Source organism: Thalassophryne amazonica, chromosome 5 (genome assembly GCF_902500255.1).
Source record: "Thalassophryne amazonica chromosome 5, fThaAma1.1, whole genome shotgun sequence".
NCBI lineage: Eukaryota > Metazoa > Chordata > Actinopteri > Batrachoidiformes > Batrachoididae > Thalassophryne > Thalassophryne amazonica.
Window position 1 is genome coordinate 36,912,291 of NC_047107.1, and position 19,575 is coordinate 36,931,865.

Genomic DNA, 19,575 nt, shown 5'->3' on the forward strand with positions numbered 1-19,575 from the left:
GAAGAAATATGCACTGCAATAGACAATAAGGATTTTTTTGTGAGCATTTTTGTGGACTTCAAAAAAGCTTTTGATACCATTGACCATACTATACTTCTTCAAAAATTAAACAAATATGGAATTAGAGGGGTTGCTCATAAATGGGTATCAAGCTATCTAGTCAACAGAAAACAGTTTGTACAGGTAAACGATGTAAGATCTGGATTATTAAGTGTTACCTGTGGGGTACCTCAGGGGTCGGTTCTTGGACCAAAACTTTTTACACTATATGTCAATGACATTGTTAATGTATCTAAGATGTTACGTTGTATTCTCTTTGCTGACGATACCACATTTTTCTATTCTGGTAAAAATTTACAACATGTGTTAAGAGTAGTCAAAAATGAATTTATGGGAATAAAAACTTGGCTTGACATTAATCAATTATCGCTTAACTTTGATAAAACTAATTTCATGATATTTAGTAATAGAGATAAAAGTACGAATACCCAAATTATTATAGATGGTGTAGGAATTAAGAGTGATGGAAACAAAAATTCTGGGTGTCATGATTGATGAGAACTTGAGTTGGAAATCACATATTAACTATACAAAGAACAAATTATTAAAAATGATTGCTCTACTACACAAAGTCAAAGAGATGCTAGATGAGAATGGACTATACTCATATATATTATACTGTTCTGTGATTGTTCCACATCTGACCTACTGTATTGAAATATGGGGAAATGCCTGCAAAACATTCACACATTCACTTTTCATTTTGCTTAAAAGAGTAATAAGGATAATTAGTCAGAGGCATTATAGAGAACACACGAGTCCAATATTCCTTCAGTTACATTTGTTGAAATTTCATGACCTGGTTGATTACACTATTCTCCAGGTAATGTTTAAGGCTCACAAAAAAAATACTACCAACTAACATCCAAAACAAATTTGAAAAAAGAGAAAGCCAGTACAACTTAAAAGGAACAGAGATATTTAACAAACCAAGATTCAGAACCAAATTGAAGGAACGTTGCATTTCTATCAAGGTAGTCAGTTTATGGAATAATCTGAACAAGGAAATTAAAGAAGCTAAATCAAGCAATATATTTAAAAAGGCAGTTGAAATTAATATGATTCAGAAATACAACCTGATGTTGTAATTCTCCTTAGACATTGCTGTTTTGAAAAAAAACGACGGGCCACTTGAATTTTCAATAGGCAGCCACGTAGGGGTCAATTGAAGAATTACACAGGGGTTAAAATATAAAAATGCTCCAATCATATTGAAAACTATACCACATTATTTGTCTGATCATGAAGATTCTAAAAAGGTATAGTTTGGACTATCTATGACTGAATGCTATGGAGTTATGGGGTAAAAACCTTAAGAATGGTGACAAAGGTCAATTTCAGTTTGTACAGGGGTCAAAAGTTAAAGTTGCTCCAATTTTACTAAAAAATGGTGCAAATTGTTGATTGAGCTACTTGGATTAATAAATGGAATGTGTTGAATGCTTGGTCTCTAAAGTAAAGGTCAAATAATGTTGACGTCCATTGAATTCTATGACATGTGACATATGTTACCCCGTAACGTGACAACCAAGCATGTTACATTTTGCAAATTATTCATTTTTGAAACCCTATTAACTCAACCAATGACTTGCATCACCTTTGAACAAAATTGGAGCAACTCTAACTTTTGACCCCTGTACAAACTGAAACTGAATTTTGTCACCATTCTTGTTGTTTTTACCCCATAACTCTATAGAATTCAGTCATAGATAGTCCAAACTATACCTTTTTGGAATCTTTACAATCAGACAAATAATGTGGTATAATTTTCAATATGACTGGAGCATTTTTATATTTTGACCCCTATGTAATTCTTCAATTGACCCCTACGTGGTCGCCTATTGAAAATTCAAGTGGCCCGTCATTTTTTTCAAAAGAGTAATTCTAAGGTGTACTTTTGCCATATTTTGTGCTTGTATCACCATTTGAAGGATTCCTCTGTAAATATTCTGTTATATGCTGCACTATAACAGATCCTGCCGGGAAAAAATGTTGTGGGAGAGACAACTGAATACATTATCAATCTTTTGATATTGTTTGGTAAATTCCATATTCATAAATGCAGAGTATTGAAAAGGAATTTACATGGACTTCTGGCTGAATTTGGACAATATATAAGAAGACTCCGCCAAATGTCACAAAACTGTCACGCTCTATTAGGAACTTTTTAAAGAGAATTAATACTTTTGTTATTGTACAATTTTTTTTCTATCTCTTTCTATTATAATGATAATACTGTGAATGTTATTGTGGCCTTGTCCTTTGTTTATTTACTCTTTGTTAATGTATTTGAAATAATATTTTAAAAAAAACCTTTGTGGGAGAGACACAAAAGTGAGTAAAAACCACTGATTTCTATTTACTCAATAGATTGGAGGGCCGGGGCGATCTGCTCATTTGCTGGCTGTTGCCAGAGTGCCGCCATCTTAGTTAGCATCTGACAACCAGGCATAAATAGAAATCGATGGACATAATCAATGTTTTCAAGAAAGCTTCACCATAAATCTGCATTTTCTGTACTTTTACTGTGCTGTTGCATTTATTAAAACTCAGTCCCACATTTGTACAGACACTATTTGTCAAAACAAATACAGAACAGGATCACATTTATATAATTAACTTGAATGAATTTGTTAGTCCCAGTCCAGTTGTTGTGACAAGTTCACCTGGAGTTATGAATTTTATTTATACTATCCTGACCACTGATGTCATTATCTTAATCAAGATAGAAAATAATACCATCAGTTTGTCAAAGAGAATCATATTTCAACACATTTTGTATGCCACATCACGAGATAGTCTGATCATTAATTAATTTCATTATGAAGCTAAAATAAAGATGGAAAATAATCAGGGGTGAAAGTAAGAGCTTTGCACGCTCGCGTCATATTAAAGATGTTAATATTAAAGACTGTTAACTCAGCCACATGGGGTGTGCAGCCAGTACATTCTGAGTGCCGGTCCCAAGCCCGGATAAATGAGGAGGGTTGCGTCAGGAAGGGCATCCGGCGTAAAACAAGCCAACCCAACTATGCAGACTCAGAATCGAATTCCCATACCGGATCGGTCGCGGCCCGGGTTAACAACGTCCGCCACCGGTGCTATTGCCCAACAGGGTGCTGGTGGAAATTGGGCTACTGCTGGGCGAAGATGACGAAGAAGAGGAGGAAAACGTTGCCACGAACAGTGGGAGAAGAAGAAAACTAGAAGGGTGGAAATGAGAGTGGGGACTTTGAATGTTGGTAGTATGACTGGTAAAGGGAGAGAGCTGGCTGATATGATGGAGAGGAGAAAGGTAGACATATTGTGTGTGCAAGAGACCAAGTGGAAGGGAAGTAAGAGCAGGAGCATCGGCGGTGGGTACAAGTTGTTGTACCATGGTGAGGACAGGAAGAGAAATGGTGTTGGGGTCATTTTAAAGGAAGAGTATGTTAAAAGTGTGTTGGAGGTTAAGCGAGTGTCTGACAGGGTGATGAGTGTGAAGTTGGAAATTGAAGGGGTGATGATGAATATCATCAGTGCATATGCCCCACAGGTAGGTTGTGAGATGAAGGAGAAAGAAGATTTCTGGAGTGTGTTAGATGAGGTGGTGGAGACTGTGCCCAAGCATGAAAGAGTGGTGATAGGAGCAGACTTCAATGGGCATGTTGGTGAAGGGAACAGAGGTGATGAGGAAGTAATGGGTAGATATGGTATCAAGGATAGGAATGGGGAAGGACAGATGGTAGTTGATTTTGCAAAAAGGATGGAAATGGCTGTGGTGAATACCTACTTTAAGAAAAGGGAGGAGCACAGGGTAACATATAAGAGTGGAGGAAGGTGCACACAGGTGGACTACATTCTTTATAGGAGATGCAAGCTAAAAGAAATCACAGACTGTAAGGTGGTAGCAGGAGAGAGTGTCACTAGACAGCATAGGATGGTTGTTTGTAGGATGACTTTAGAGGTAAAGAAGAAGAAGAGAGTGAGAGCTCAACAAAGGATCAGATGGTGGAAGCTGAAGGAGGAAGACTGTTGTGTGAAATTTAGCGAGCAGGTGAGAGAAGCACTAGTTGGAGGGGAAGCAATTTTGGACAACTGGAAAAGTACTCCAGATGTGGTGAGGGAGACAGCTAGGGCAGTACTGGGTATGACATCTGGACAGTGGAAGGAAGACAAGGAGACTTGGTGGTGGAATGAAGAGGTCCAGGAAAGCATAAGGAGAAAGAGGTTGGCGAAAAAGTTTTGGGATAGTCGGAGAGATGAAGAAAGTAGACAGGAGTACAAGGAGATGCGGCGTAAGGCGAGAAGAGAAGTGGCAAAAGCAAAGGAAAAGGCATATTGCGATCTGTACAAGAAGTTGAATAGTAAGGAAGGAGAAAAGGACTTGTACCGATTGGCCAGACAAAGGGACAGAGCTGGAAAGGATGTGCAGCAGGTTAGGGTGGTAAAAGATGCACATGGTAATGTGCTGACAAGTGAGGAGTGTGTGCTGAGAAGGTGGAGGGAATATTTTGAAGAGTTGATGAATAAAGAAAATGAGCGAGAGAAAAGGCTGGATGATGTGATGAGAGTAAATCAGGAAGTAAAAGAGATTAGCAAGGAAGAAGTGAGGGCTGCTATGAAGAGGATGAAGAGTGGAAAGGCAGTTGGTCCAGATGACATTCCAATGGAGGCATGGAAATGTCTAGGAGAGATGGCAGTAGAGTTTCTAACCAGATTGTTTAATAAAATCTTGGAAAGTGAGAGGATGCCTGAGGAGTGGAGACGAAGTGTGCTGGTTCCTATTTTCAAGAACAAGGGTGATGTGCAGAGCTGCAGTAACTACAGAGGCATAAAGCTGATCAGCCACAGCATGAAGTTATGGGAAAGAGTAGTAGAAGCTAGGCTTAGAAAACAGGTGAAGATCTGTGAGCAGCAATATGGATTCATGCCGAGAAAGAGCACTACAGATGCAATGTTTGCTCTGAGAATACTGTTGGAAAAGTACAGAGAAGGACAGAAAGAGTTACATTGTGTGTTTGTGGACTTAGAAAAAGCTTATGATAGGGTGCCAAGAGAAGAGTTGTGGCATTGTATGAGGAAGTCTGGAGTGGCAGAGAAGTACGTTAGGGTAGTGCAGGACATGTACAAGAATAGTGTGACAGCGGTGAGATGCACAGTCGGAATGACAGACTCATTCAAGGTGGAGGTGGGATTACACCAAGGATTAGCTCTGAGTCCTTTCTTGTTTGCAGTGGTGATGGACAGGTTGACAGATGAGATCAGACAGGAGTCCCCATGGACTATGATGTTTGCAGATGACATTGTGATCTGTAGTGAGAGTAGAGAGCAAGTTGAGTCTAGTCTGGAGAAGTGGAGATATGCTTTGGAGAGAAGGGGAATGAAAGTCAGTAGAAGCAAGACTGAGTACATGTGTGTGAATGAGAGGGAGCCCAGTGGAATAGTGCAGTTACAAGGAGTAGAAGTGGTGAAAGTAGATGAGTTTAAATATTTGGGGTCAACTGTTCAAAGTAATGGAGAGTGTGGTAGACAGTGATGCCGGTAACGCGTTACTTAGTAACGCGTTACTCTAATCTGACCACTTTTTTTAGTAACGAGTAATCTAACGCGTTAATCTTTCCAAATCAGTAATCAGATTAAAGTTACTTCTCCATGTCACTGTGCGTTACTATTATTTTTCATTGTGGGTCGATAGCAGCATTAAACTTGGTCTGTGGGCAGGAGGTCGGGGTTCGACTGAACTGCCCACTTTAAGTGAGCTGTGAGCTTTTCATCCATGGTTTTTTGCAGCTGCTCGACTCGTCATCTCCTCTTAAAGCACGGTGATCAGCACACCTGCACTGAGCTTTACAAAGACATTTTTATACTTTTATTCCTCCTTTATTTAGAGCTGAGCTGAGCCGCTCCATATCTGCACGTTAAAACAGCTGATCCTCCGCGACGCGTCAACAACTAACACTATTTTCCACTCAAATGCACCTAAACTCTCTTTCTGAGGACCACATGATGTGAAAACACAATAAAACTTACTTACCTGTAAATCCGGTCACGTTTTCTGCATAAATAAATGTTATCCATTCTTTGTGCTCAAACGCCAAAGTAGGGGCGAATCCAGATGGAATGGGGGCGTGGGGGAGGGATGTGCCCCCCTCACAACACCCCTAGATTAAAGGTCCAGTTTTGAAGCCTTTTTTTACTACAACTACTAATACTACTTAAAATAATATTAATTTCGACAAGTAAAATATTTAGAGAGAATTTAAATGTTAGAAAAATGCTAGAATGAATTTAATAGTTACATTTATAAACAATGTAGGTTCGAAATTCCAAGTTTTACTGTTACAGTGCTGTCAACAGTTAAATATGAGGTCAAGAAAGAGGTCTTTATTTTACTTTTTATAAAACAAGTATTTATTTTCATTGAAGTCAAGAAAGGGTGACTATAAAGTAAGTTTTGGCAAAACAGGTATCATTGTCATGTTGAGGTGGCAGAGGGTTGTTGTCGGCAGCTGGGAAAAGTAACTAAAAAAGTAACTAGTAATCTAACTTAGTTACTTTTACAATTGAGTAATCAGTAAAGTAACTAAGTTACTTTTTCAAGGAGTAATCAGTAATCAGTAATTGGATTACTTTTTCAAAGTAACTGTGGCAACACTGGTGGTAGAGAGGTGAAGAAGAGAGTGCAGGCAGGGTGGAGTGGGTGGAGAAAGGTGGCAGGAGTGATTTGTGACCGAAGAATATCAGCAAGAGTGAAGGGGAAAGTTTACAAAACAGTAGTGAGACCAGCTATGTTGTATGGTTTAGAGACAGTGGCACTAACAAAAAGACAGGAGGCAGAGCTGGAGGTGGCAGAGCTGAAGATGTTGAGATTCTCTTTGGGAGTGACAAGAATGGACAAGATTAGGAATGAACATATCAGAGGGACAGCTCAGGTGAGACAGTTTGGAGACAAAGTCAGAGAGGCGAGATTGAGATGGTTTGGACATGTGCAGAGGAGGGACCCAGGGTATATAGGGAGAAGGATGCTGAGGATGGAGCCACCAGGCAGGAGGAGAAGAGGGAGACCAAAGAGGAGGTTCATGGATGTGCTGAGAGAGGACATGCAGGTGGTTGGTGTGACAGAGGAAGATACAGAGGACAGGGTGAGATGGAAACGATTGAGCTGCTGTGGCGACCCCTAACGGGAACAGCCGAAAGACAAAGAAGAAGAAGAAGAATATTAAAGACTGTTCTTAATCCACCTGTGGCGCCACTTTACTCAATGTCCCAGGTTAGGGCGGATACAAAACATGAGGCGGGCAAAATTGTCCCCGGATCAACAGGCACGTCTACCAGGTCCCCCAACCGAGATAAAGTGTCAGGTTTACCATTTTTAGTGCCCAGATGGTAGGACAGAGTGAAATTGAAACGACTGAAAAATATTGCCCATCGAGCCTGGCGGGAGTTAAGACATTTGGCAGTGCGGAGATATTCAAGATTCTTTTGATCAGTGTAGACTATGAACGGGAATTGTGCCCCCTCCAGCCGGTGCCACCACTCCTCCAAAGCCACTTTAAACGCTAACAGCTCGCAGTCGCCGATGCCATAATTAAGTTATTTTTTTGACAAAAAGGTGCACGGATGCAGTCTGTTGTCAGACTGGGATAGAACGGCACCCACTCCTACATTGGAGGCATCAACTTCCACGACGAACTGCCATGCGGGGTCAGGGAGGAACAGCATGGGAGCCATGGTAAAGCGATTCTTTAGGACCCTGAACGCCTCATCGCACTCCGGTGTCCAGACAAATGGATGGAGGGATGAGGTGACCGCATGAAGGGGAGCTGCGACCGTACTGAAACCACAAATAAATTTACGATAGAAATTAGCGAAACCTAGAAACCATTGTACCTCCTTATGAACCGCCCACTCTTGAACTGCCACCACCTTTGCGGGATCCATCTTAATTTCCCCCGCGGAAATTACAAAACTTAAAAAGAGACCATGGATTTATGAATTTCGCATTTCTCAGCTTTTACAAAAAGCCTATTTTGCAGTAATGTCTGTAATACCTGGCGAAAATGTCGGGTGTGGGTGGCCAGATTGGGGGAAAAATATGAATATTGTCCAGGTAAACAAAAACAAACTTATTTCAGAAGTCACGTTGCACATCGTTGACCAAGTTTTGGGAAATGACAGGCGCGTTCATGAGTCCAAATGGCATCACAAGATATTCATAATGACCGGAGGGTGTGTTAAAGGCCATCTTCCATTCATTGCCTTGTTTTAATCCTGACCAAATGATATGCGTTCCGCAGATCGAGCTTAGTAAAAACTGTGGCTCCTTCCAGTAACAAAGTTTTTTTTTTTTTTATTCAGCACACAAAATATTCAAATAGAAAAAAATGAACAATTCCACAAACAAACACAGACAAAACTAGTGAGTCCGAAAGGGTGTGGGCTGAAGCAAAGCTTATTAGCGCCCACCCCTGCTAGTACAAGTCCAACAATTCTAATCAGTCATATTTACATAAATACAAATTCACTACTACATGTCGACACACAGACATACACATCAATATACTATTCACTTATAATTATATTTATATAGTACCAGATCACAAGAAAGTCGAATCAAGGCACTTTACGCCAGTAAGGACTAACCTTACCAACCCCCAGAGCGAGCACTAGGCAACTGTGGTGAGGAAAAACTCCCTATAAGGAAGAAACCTCAAGCAGACCAGGCTCTTGGGGGTGACCCTTTGCTTGGGCTGTGCCATATATACCTATATACATACATATATACTTTACAAACATAAATATATACATACATATACACAGTCACTTATATACATATACATATACACCTACCCATATCTATATATCTACATACGCATATACATACCCACACATTCAAATATACAATAAGTCCCACTTATAAATTGAACATTCCATATGAATCAAATTATATTTGCTTCTTTATGATACTTAGACATGATGTTCTTTTTGAGTAGTTTCTTAAATCTTACTAAGGTACTACTCATTCTAACCTCTGTTGAACATTTTTTCCATTTCCTCACCCCAACCACAGACACACAAAAACCCTTTACATTTGTTCTTACTGGTGGTTTCATAAAAAATGCACAACCTCTTAAACTATATCTGGATTCCCTCAATCGGAACAGACTCTGGACATGTCTCGGTAAGGCTTGGTTTTTCGCTCGAAATAAAGTTTGAATTGTAATGTAATCGACCAACTCTATGAATTTTAATAAATTTAAAGACACAAATAGAGAATGAGTTGGTTCACGATATTGTTTATTGCAGATGATTCATATGGCTCATTTTTGCAAAAGGAATATTGGATTGGTATTTGATTTGTAAGTGTTTCCCCATGACTCAACACAATATGTCATATATGGTACCATCAGAGAATGATATAAAGTAAGTAACCCTTCTTGCGGCAGTAGGTCTTTGGCTTTATACAAAATGGCTATAGTTTTTGACAATTTTGATTTCACATAATTTATATGTGGTTTCCAGCTAAGTTTATTATCAATTATAACACCTAAAAATGTATTCTCTGTTACTAACTCAATTTCCTTATTGTTTATAGTTAAATTTTTACATTTGGGTGCCTGTTTATTTCCAAATATAATACATTTAGTTTTCCCAAGGTTGAGTGACAACTTATTAGCGTCAAACCAAACCTTACATTTTTCCAGTTCTTTCTCCACTATGTCCAGAAGCTGTTCAAGATTTTCACCGCTACAGAACACAGTTGTATCATCCGCAAAAAGGACACATCTCAGTGAACTCGACACCCAACTTATATCATTTATATAATCTCCTCCAGCAGAAGACTGCCCCTCCCTGAGCCTGGTTCTGCTGGAGGTTTCTTCCTGTTAAAAGGGAGTTTTTCCTTCCCACTGTAGCCAAGTGCTTGCTCACAGGGGGTCGTTTTGACCGTTGGGGTTTTACATAATTATTGTATGGCCTTGCCTTACAATATAAAGCGCCTTGGGGCAACTGTTTGTTGTGATTTGGCGCTATATAAAAAAATTGATTGATTGATTGATATAGATTATAAACAACAAAGGACCCAGCACTGAGCCCTGCGGCACCCCACATGTGACATCCCTGAGTTCAGAATTTGTATTATTGAACTGAACATACTGAAATCTGCCTTGTAAATAACTAGCTATCCATTCATATGCCAGACCTCTGATTCCATATTTCTGCAGTTTAATTAATAGTATTCCATGGTTAATTGTGTCAAACGCTTTCTGTAAATAAAAAAAAACACCTATTGTTGTATTGTTTATTGTCAATTGCAGTTGCTATACTTTCCACAAAGTCCATCAAAGCATGTGATGTAGTTCGAGACCTTCTGAATCCATATTGTTCTTCACAAATGATGTTATGCTTCAGTAAATAATAATTTAATCTTTTAGCAAATATTTTTTCCAAAATTTTGGAAAATTGTGGCAGGAGTGATATAGGTCTATAATTAGAAAATGTGTGTTTGTCACCAGTTTTAAACAGAGGAATTAGATTTGGCTATTTTCATTTGAGAAGGAAATTTATCCGTACTTAGTGACGTATTGCAAATATAATTGAACGGTTTTACTATACAATCAATAACTTTTTTTAATAAAGTCATATCCAAATTATTAAAATCAGTCGATTTCTTACTTTTTGAACCATGAACCAGATCAAGTATTTCCCTTTCATGAGTACCACCAATGAACATTGAAACAGATTTGTTAAACGTTGAATTATTTACCCAGAAGTTATTAGTTGATGAGTCAATTTTACTGGCAAGATTTTTACCCACATTAACGAAGTATTCATTAAAGTGTTCAGCAATAGACTCGTCGTTATCAATCGTGATGTAGTTGTTACTCTGAAAAAATGAAGGATAATCTCTAGTTACTCTATTCTTTTTTACTATTTCATTTAATATGTTCCATGTGTTTTTGATGAAGTAACTCATTATAATATATTTTTTTTCTGAGTCTCATGATATTGATTAACTTATTCTTATATGTTTTATACTTACTTTCAGCTTCCTTAGTTTGTAGTTTTATGAATTGTTTATATAGTACGTTTTTCTTTTTACATGCCATCTGAAGCCCCTTAGTTATCCATGGTTTGTTGCTATATTGATTTCTATATATTTTGTCAACAAATGGACAGTGTTTATTATACAAACTGGAAGAAATGGAAATGAAAGCATCATATGACCTGTCAACATCATCAACAAAAACATCTGACCAATTCTGACTTGATAAATCCTCCCTTAAATTATCAGTTGTTTCAGGTGTTACTTTTCTACTCATGAATTTGATATTGCTTCGATACATACAACAACCCTCCAATGCAAAGACTGAGAAAACTGGCAAGTGATCACTGATATCACTGACCAGTAGTCCCCCACTAAGATTACCGGATATAACGTTAGTTAAAATATTGTCAATGAGAGTTGTTGTATCCATAGTTATTCTGCTAGGATGAATGATGGTTGGAAACAGTCCTAAACAGTACAAGGTGTTTATAAATGAGGTAATTTGTGGATGATTGTGAGGGTTTAAAAAATCTATATTGAAATCTCCACAGACAAATAAATGCTTATTTCTGTTGATTTTGTTGTACATTCCTAAGATAATGTCTTCAAAGGTGTCAATATTTGTCCCAGGAGCTCTGTAAATGCAACTAACAACTATGTTTTTGGAGTTTATAGATGTAATTTCTATGGTAACATATTCCATGATGTTGGCCACTGTAAATGACATGTTTTTAATGAGTTTACAGTTATAATCTGACCTTACAAACAATGCAACGCCTCCGCCCCTTCTCGTCTGCCTGTTAACCAGGAACAATTCATAACCATCAAGATATACCAGATCTTTATTATCCTCATTTAACCATGTTTCTGAAATTGCAATAACTGAAAAACGTTTTATGGATGTTTTCAAACAATCATTAATAGTGGACAGATTACGAGAAAGACTTCTGCTGTTGAAATGTATAATTGAAAAATCTTCATCATTGATTTTATAATTTTTGAATTGTTCTTCTGTAAAATATTTGCACTGTCTCACAATATTCTCACTGAAAAAGGTATCAGGATCATTTTCAGATTCGAAGGGGTGGTTAGCAGAGTTATTATAATTAAATGTATCTAGACAGAGCTCCTGGGCAGAAATAAACAGATCATTATCCTTAGTCATTATGTCTCTCTTGTCTCCGGGTGTAGATGATGTGGATGAGTGGGTTGCTCCAGTCTGCATCATGGTGCTGTGAGGTGTTTGAGTCCTCATACCTATTGTTCATATTTGTCCAGCTCCTCGATGTTCCTTATTGCCATGACTTTTGCTTGTTCTGGTGATCCGTTCAGTTTGATGAATATTTTACAGTTTGAAGTCCATGTGTGCTGGATTTTTCCCTGTTTCTTTAAGAAGCGTGCTTTCCTGGCGATGTCGGCATTCCATTTGGTGAGATGTTCATTGATGAATACGTTTGTCCCTTTCAGTTTTCTTCCTTGTTTTAACAGTGCTGTTTTGTGTTTTCTGTTGATGAATCTCATGATGACGGTTCGTTTATCACCGTCATTTCTCCGGGGCAGAGGGTGGCACGCTTCAATGTTATTTAAATCCTTTTCTATACCTTTAGATAGGAGGAAATCAACAACCTGTTTTTCCACAGAGCTGACCTCCTGTTCACTGGGATCCCCTCCGCTCTCATCTGTTACCGCCCGTGCGTAGGACCGTGGTTTGATCTGAAGACCGGTGATGATGACGTCGTTGATTCTGGTGTACTGCTCCAATTCAGCCACTCTATTTTCCAGCTGCACCAGATGCCGGTCTTTCTCGGCGTTCTGGAGCCGTAATGCCTTCACCTCCTCCACCAGATCCATGATTGATTTCTGTTGCTGCTTCACAACAGAAATCTCCTCTGATAGAAAGTCCAGAGATTTTTTAATATCGTCACCTTCCTCCGCTGTCAGAACCTTCTTAGGCCCCATGGTCGGCTTATGGGCAGCTTGACGATCGCCGATGTTAACAGCCTGCGTTGTTTGTCACCGGGATGGATCTGCACTGCGCTGGTGCCACACGGCCTCTGTGTTTCCGCGCTGATGGATCCGCGGTGGCTGCACAAGGCCTCGGGGAAGCGGCACTCGTGACGCGCGGCTTTAATGACGCAGCGCGCGGCCTCAGTGAATTCACCACGTTGGGCGGGCCTCGGACGTTGTTGCTGTCCAGTCACGGGGCTAAGTTGCCAGTTGAGGTGGTATTCCCACTGTCCGGGTTGGCAAACACCGGCGTGGCAGATGGCAACTACAAACACCACCTCTGAAAACTCAGGTACAAACTTTTTGCAGCTCACTCTGACGACACGCAGCTCTCTAGTGACGACACGCAGCTCTCTGATGACTCTGACTGACTCTAACTCAAATAGGGAGGAGATTAGAGGCAGTGGGTAAAGATTTTTTACTGTGATTTCATTAAGACCATGGTAATCGATGCAGGGGTGGAGTGTCTTATCCTTCTTTTCAACAAAGAAGAAAACCGTCCCTGCAGGCGACGACAATGAGCGAATCAAGCCAGCTGCTAAGGACTCCTGTATGTACTCATTCATAGTGCGGCGTTCAGGTGCGGACAGAGAAAAAAGCTTTCCCCGTGGCGGAGTCACTCCGGGGAGGAGCTCAATGGTGCAGTCATAATCACAATGCGGTGGTAACGATTTAGCTTTTGCTTTGCTAAAAATGGCTGCGAGGTTATAGTAACACTCAGGAACCCCAGCGAGATCCAGGTTGACTGCAGAATGCAGTCAGATTAAGGCAGACATACATTAATACATGTTGGTCTCAAGAAATAATCTCGCCCTTAACACAATCAAAGTTGGGCCCATGATGTTGTAGCCAGGCGTGCCCCAGTATGATTGGGTGAGTCATATTATCCATTACATGGAAACTAACTGATTCAGAATGAGTGTGAGAAATTAACATTTTGACCGACTGAGTGCGCTGAGTGATTTGACCAAGAACGTGACCATCCACGGTACGTACCACCAGGGGGTGAGACAGCTTAAACATCTTAAGGTGAAGGGACCTGGCGAGAGAGGACAAGATCAAATTGGCATCAGAACCAGAATCTACAAAAGCAGATACGGCTATAGCGGAGTGGTCAGATATTAATTTGGCTGGGATTATATTCTGAGTCGAAACAGAGGAGATGGAATTAAGACTTACCTGTACCTCTGGTCTTGGCCACACGGTAGCGGTGGATCGGTGGATAGCGGTTTCCTCAGCGGGGGTGGTCCTGCAGGCTACGGTCAGTACGGATGGCCAGCGTTATCAGCTCATCCAAATCATCTGGCAAGTCGATGGCTATTAATTGGTCCTGAATGTCGGCTGACAGACCCTGGAAGAAAACATTGAGAAGGGCCGCCAGGTTCCATTCAGTTTTAGCTGCTAGAATACGGAAGTCTATGGCGTAGTCTGTTACCGGCAGCTGCCCTGCCTCTGCCTCATGAGGGAGCGTGCTGCCTCATGCCCCAAAGCCGTGTGCTGGAATACCTGTTTGAGAGCAGTGGTAAACGCTTGGAGGGAAGCACAGGCGGGTGATTGATGACCCCACTCTGCAGTTGCCCAGGCAGCTACTTGACTGGACAGGTGAGTGATCATTTAAGTGATCTTTGTTCTGTCAGTCGGGAATATGGGTGACATCAGCTCAAAGTGAAGCTCACACTGCGTTACAAATGGTCTGACATCGCCAGTTTCACCGGAGAAATGTTCAGGTTGCTACAGCTGATTGCAAACCACTGGGACTGGTGCAGGAGCCGGAGCAGCTGCTAATGGCCCCAGTGGAGGTGTGCTGGAAACACCGGTGGCCGTGTCCGACGAAGAATGAGGACTGAGTTGCGCCAGAAGCTGACTCATCTGCGCACTGACTGTCAACATGAAAGTATCCTGGCATTTAGCGAGTTTGTTAAACCCAGAACTGAGCGTAGCAAGCTGGTCTTCCTGCTGCGCAAGCTGCTGACTGTGGTGACGTACTGCCAGCTGAAAGGGATCTGAGCCTGCTGTGTCCATCATTAGCCAGATTGATCTGACAGGCGGTTTGTTTAGGACACAAATGCAAGGCTCACACAAACAGCTCTGGTTTAAAAACTTTAGTGGTGTGGAAAGCAATGGTCGGTACATGAGAAGGCAGTCCAAAAAACACAGCAGCAGTAATATAATCATCAGGAATAAGCAAAGTCGGGCAGGAGGTCGAGAACACGATGAGGCAGACAGGACTATGGAATATAAAACCGAGAGCTGGAAAGAAGGCACAGGGTGCATCAATCTGGCAAAGAAACAAAGCAGAATGAGGAGTATACACCCAAGTGATGAACTGCAAATTGAGAGCAGGTAAGCGTGGAAAGCACCAGAAGGAGGGCATGACCAGGGAGAGAAAGAAACACCCACCATCAAGAGAGACAGGAAGACACAAGCAGGAAAAAGTCCAGCAAGAAAATAAACAAACGGGAAGGTAACCAACAGACAAAAGCAGATAAAATCAAATCAAATCAAAATCAAATCAATTTTATTTATATAGCGCCAAATCAAACAGTGAGAAATGCATCCATGAGAGGCTCGCGGCACAAGGCCAAACTTTTCTGAGAACATTAAACATGACAGTGCTTGAATAGGTCATAATGATGAATTGGTTGTAAAACAGACAAAAGTTTAGGCAGTGGTGGAGATCCATTTCCATAGTTAATGCTGCACATAACCAAAACCTGATTGGCCACCAGGACACTGGGCTTAACAAGTTTTCATAAAACACATGCAAACCAAAGGCTTACTTTACATGCTCCTGCTTGAACCAGCCCAGACATGCCCTTGTGTGTTATCACTATGATTTAACCTTTAGAGTCCTAAGGGTATATTTTCTTGATTTTTACCATTCCTGAAGATATTCTCATTTTAATGTACTTTCTGGGAGTATAATGCCTATGTGTTGCATATCAAAATGTTCAGAACAAGGCCAGCTTTCCTAATAGGAGAAATATAGTTGTTTAGAACACTGTGTAAAGATATGATCAATTAATAGATATGTAATCAACAGTTGACCAGGATGCAGGAGTGCATCATTAGGGCTCTCCTAATGTATAAAAGACTAACTGAAAATTATGTTAAAATATGTCAAAATGGCCCAAAGCAGGAAGTTCCTTGTCGTTATTACAACTATAAACTTCAGAGCTGAATATGTAGTACCTATTATGGAAAAACTGACAGAATGTTACTGTAACTGGCTCACTGTCTGACAGACTGATGGCATTAATCCTCTACTTGCCCTCCCACTTGCAGGGGAAATTGAAAACAATAAATACAGCGAATGTTGAACATTTTCCCTTTTAAAAATACTCTCAAAATACACTCAACAAAAATATAAACGCAACACTTTTGGTTTTGCTTCCATTTTGTATGAGATGAACTCAAAGATCTAAAACATACACAATATCACCATTTCCCTCAAATATTGGTCACAAACCAGTCTAAATCTGTGATAGTGAGCACTTCTCCTTTGCTGAGATAATCCATCCCACCTCACAAGTGTGCCATATCAAGATACTGATTAGACACCATGATTAGTGCACAGGTGTGCCTTAGACTGTCCACAATAAAAGGCCACTCTGAAAGGTGCAGTTTTGTTTTATTGGGGGGGGGGGATACCAGTCAGTATCTGGTGTGACCACCATTTGCCTCATGCAGTGCAACACATCTCCTTCGCATAGAGTTGATCAAGTTGTCAATTGTGGCCTGTGGAATGTTGGTCCACTCCTCTTTAATGGCTGTGCGAAGTTGCGACGACGAACTGGAGTCAGGTCGAGACCCCGATGAGGACGATGAGCATGCAGATGAGCTTCCCTGAGACGGTTTCTGACAGTTTGTGCAGAAATTCTTTGGTTATGCAAACCGATTGTTTCAGCAGCTGTCCGAGTGGCTGGTCTCAGATGATCTTGGAGGTGAACATGCTGGATGTGGAGGTCCTGGGCTGGTGTGGTTACACGTGGTCTGCGGTTGTGAGGCTGGTTGGATGTACTGCCAAATTCTCTGAAACGCCTTTGGAGATGGCTTATGGTAGAGAAATTAACATTCAATACACGAGCAACAGCTCTGGTTGACATTCCTGCTGTCAGCATGCCAATTGCACGCTCCCTCAAATCTTGCGACATCTGCGGCATTGTGCTGTGTGATAAAACTGCACCTTTCAGAGTGGCCTTTTATTGTGGGCAGTCTAAGGCACACCTGTGCACTAATCATGGTGTCTAATCAGCATCTTGATATGGCACACCTGTGAGGTGGGATGGATTATCTCAGCAAAGGAGAAGTGCTCACTATCACAGATTTAGACTGGTTTGTGAACAATATTTGAGGGAAATGGTGATATTGTGTATGTGGAGAAAGTTTTAGGTCTTTGAGTTCATCTCATACAAAATGGGAGCAAAACCAAAAGTGTTGCGTTTATATTTTTGTTGAGTATAGTTAAGAGAGAGCTGCTTCAGCATTAAGAAGTGCCCAATAACACTGACTTCCATCCTCTTTCTCCTCTTCATGTTGTGCATAATTAGAATAAATTTATTTTACACTACCTAGGCACAAATGCAATGTGATGGTTGGTTTTTTCAGACACTGTCTTACTTTTCTTAGCACTTCCCATGGAATTCTTATGTTTCCTCAACGTTCTGTAGGTAATTCTAGGCCTGCTTCTCCCGCCATCCATCCTGAGCCTAGAGTTCAAGAACAAGGATGAGATGTCCTACATGCCACAAGATCAGGATACTTATCTGCAGGAGAAAGAGGAGGAGGAACCTGAGAAACCGGTCAAGGAGAAGGAGGAGGAAGACATGGAGTTCACAGTAAGATCTTACTGTGAGGCGCAGTACAACTCCGTGGTGAGAGAACCCACCTCAGCCTAGCATCTCAGCAAATCTGACACAGTAAAACCATCAACATACCAAGATTGTGTGTCCTTTGGGAATATCTTTTGTGGGCCAAACACGGTTTTACAGATTGTTGTTGGTGTCCACAGAGAACCGGATACGCGTGTGCACTCAGTCCTCTACACAGACATACTTGTTTTTCGTATTCTGGCCACCTGGACCCTTCCAGCCAAAATCTACTTTCCCTGTTCCGTGTCATCTCAACAAATGCTCGTGGAGTTGTAGCGTCTCAGTCTGTCGCCGTTTGTGGGTTCCTCATGTGTGTTTTTCCTTCAGTCTCTCTCCTTGTCCTATTTCTCTCAGCCTTTCCTTTGATCCTTCCGACCCCACTCTTTCTTTGCCTTGTGTTTCTTGATTTCTTTCACTAGTTCTTTACCTGTCTCTTCTAGCTCTTTCCCCTTCTCTCCAAGTTCAGTTCTGATTGAGGTACAGTACTGTATGCCAGCAAAGTGCTGCCCCTCACTCTCTCCCATCAGTGACGGCCTGCTGCAGCATACCACTCAGCATGTCTGCTGCTGAGCACGGGAGGCCCAGGCTTTTGCATTATATAACCACAACTGCCTAAATCATGCACAGTCTGAGCGCCTTCTCCCAGCTCACAGTGGAAGAGTTGGTACTGGCCCATCGGCATTAGACATGGATGTCCAGCAGAGTTAGGGCTGGTTCCATTTCAGTACAGTCAGTTTTAAAGGTGATGCCGGGATTCTGGTTGTGTGTTGAAATTGATGAGAGAACGTTAACGTGTGGAATATTATACAAAGCAATTTTACTACACAACTGGATCTGAGGTAATCCCATTTAGTGATTGCACTGAATGCCTTTCAGCACCACTGTACATACTTTTCATCTGCATTGACCGCAGCCAGCTAGCCAGAGCAATACTTCAATAAATATGCCGCTTTACTTGTCGTCCTAAGGGCAGCGTGGTGTTAAACAAAGCACCCTGCTGCCAAGGGATGCATTTGCAATAAACCCTTCCTATGCCCTGGCTGCTGACTGTACAAATGCACCTTCAGATAATTATGAATCACACAAAGATTCATACTGAGAGACATGCAGCTACACCACAGGGGGAGATTTTTTCAGATGCTTTAGATAAACCAAACTTCAATGAATGTCAATGGGGATAAATGATACACACAGCGATCTAAATTTGTCCAGCCTTACCTTATGGTGTTATCATCATTTTATATGTTTAGTGATGTCACAACATCAGCCAACTTATCGCCACATGCTTCAAACGTGTAATGCTCTTCCGCCTGTTTACTGCTATTCACTCACTGACTGCCTCATTCGACAGACCTGTGCAACTGGGGATTAAAGCATATTTCTAATAAGCCAATCACATGGCAGAAATGCAATGGATTTAGGTGCATGGGCAAGACAATCAGTGAGGAATCACAGCAAGATCCCCAAAAGAACCACAACATATGACCATTTTAACAGATTTTATTGAGCAACAAAAACTTAGCAGCAGCAACACAATGACAAATTATATAGATGGCCAAGACTCAGGCTCAGGTTTGGTGCACAATAATCAGTACAAGATGGCCTCAG

At 41.0% G+C, this 19,575-nt stretch overlaps 1 protein-coding gene across 6 annotated transcripts in view; it reads left to right on the forward strand.

The window, feature by feature from the left end:
• trpm3 (transient receptor potential cation channel, subfamily M, member 3) overlaps positions 1-19,575 on the forward strand; it is a 746,932-nt gene that overhangs the window by 665,985 nt on the left and 61,372 nt on the right. For 4 of the 6 annotated variants that reach the window (XM_034170010.1, XM_034170014.1, XM_034170007.1 and 1 more), the window contains exon 17: positions 17,767-17,970. In XM_034170010.1, the coding sequence (XP_034025901.1) occupies positions 17,767-17,970 (204 nt within the window). The remainder of the gene's footprint in view (positions 1-17,766; positions 17,971-19,575) is intronic. The other 2 variants (XM_034170008.1, XM_034170012.1) reach the window with 1 other exon arrangement.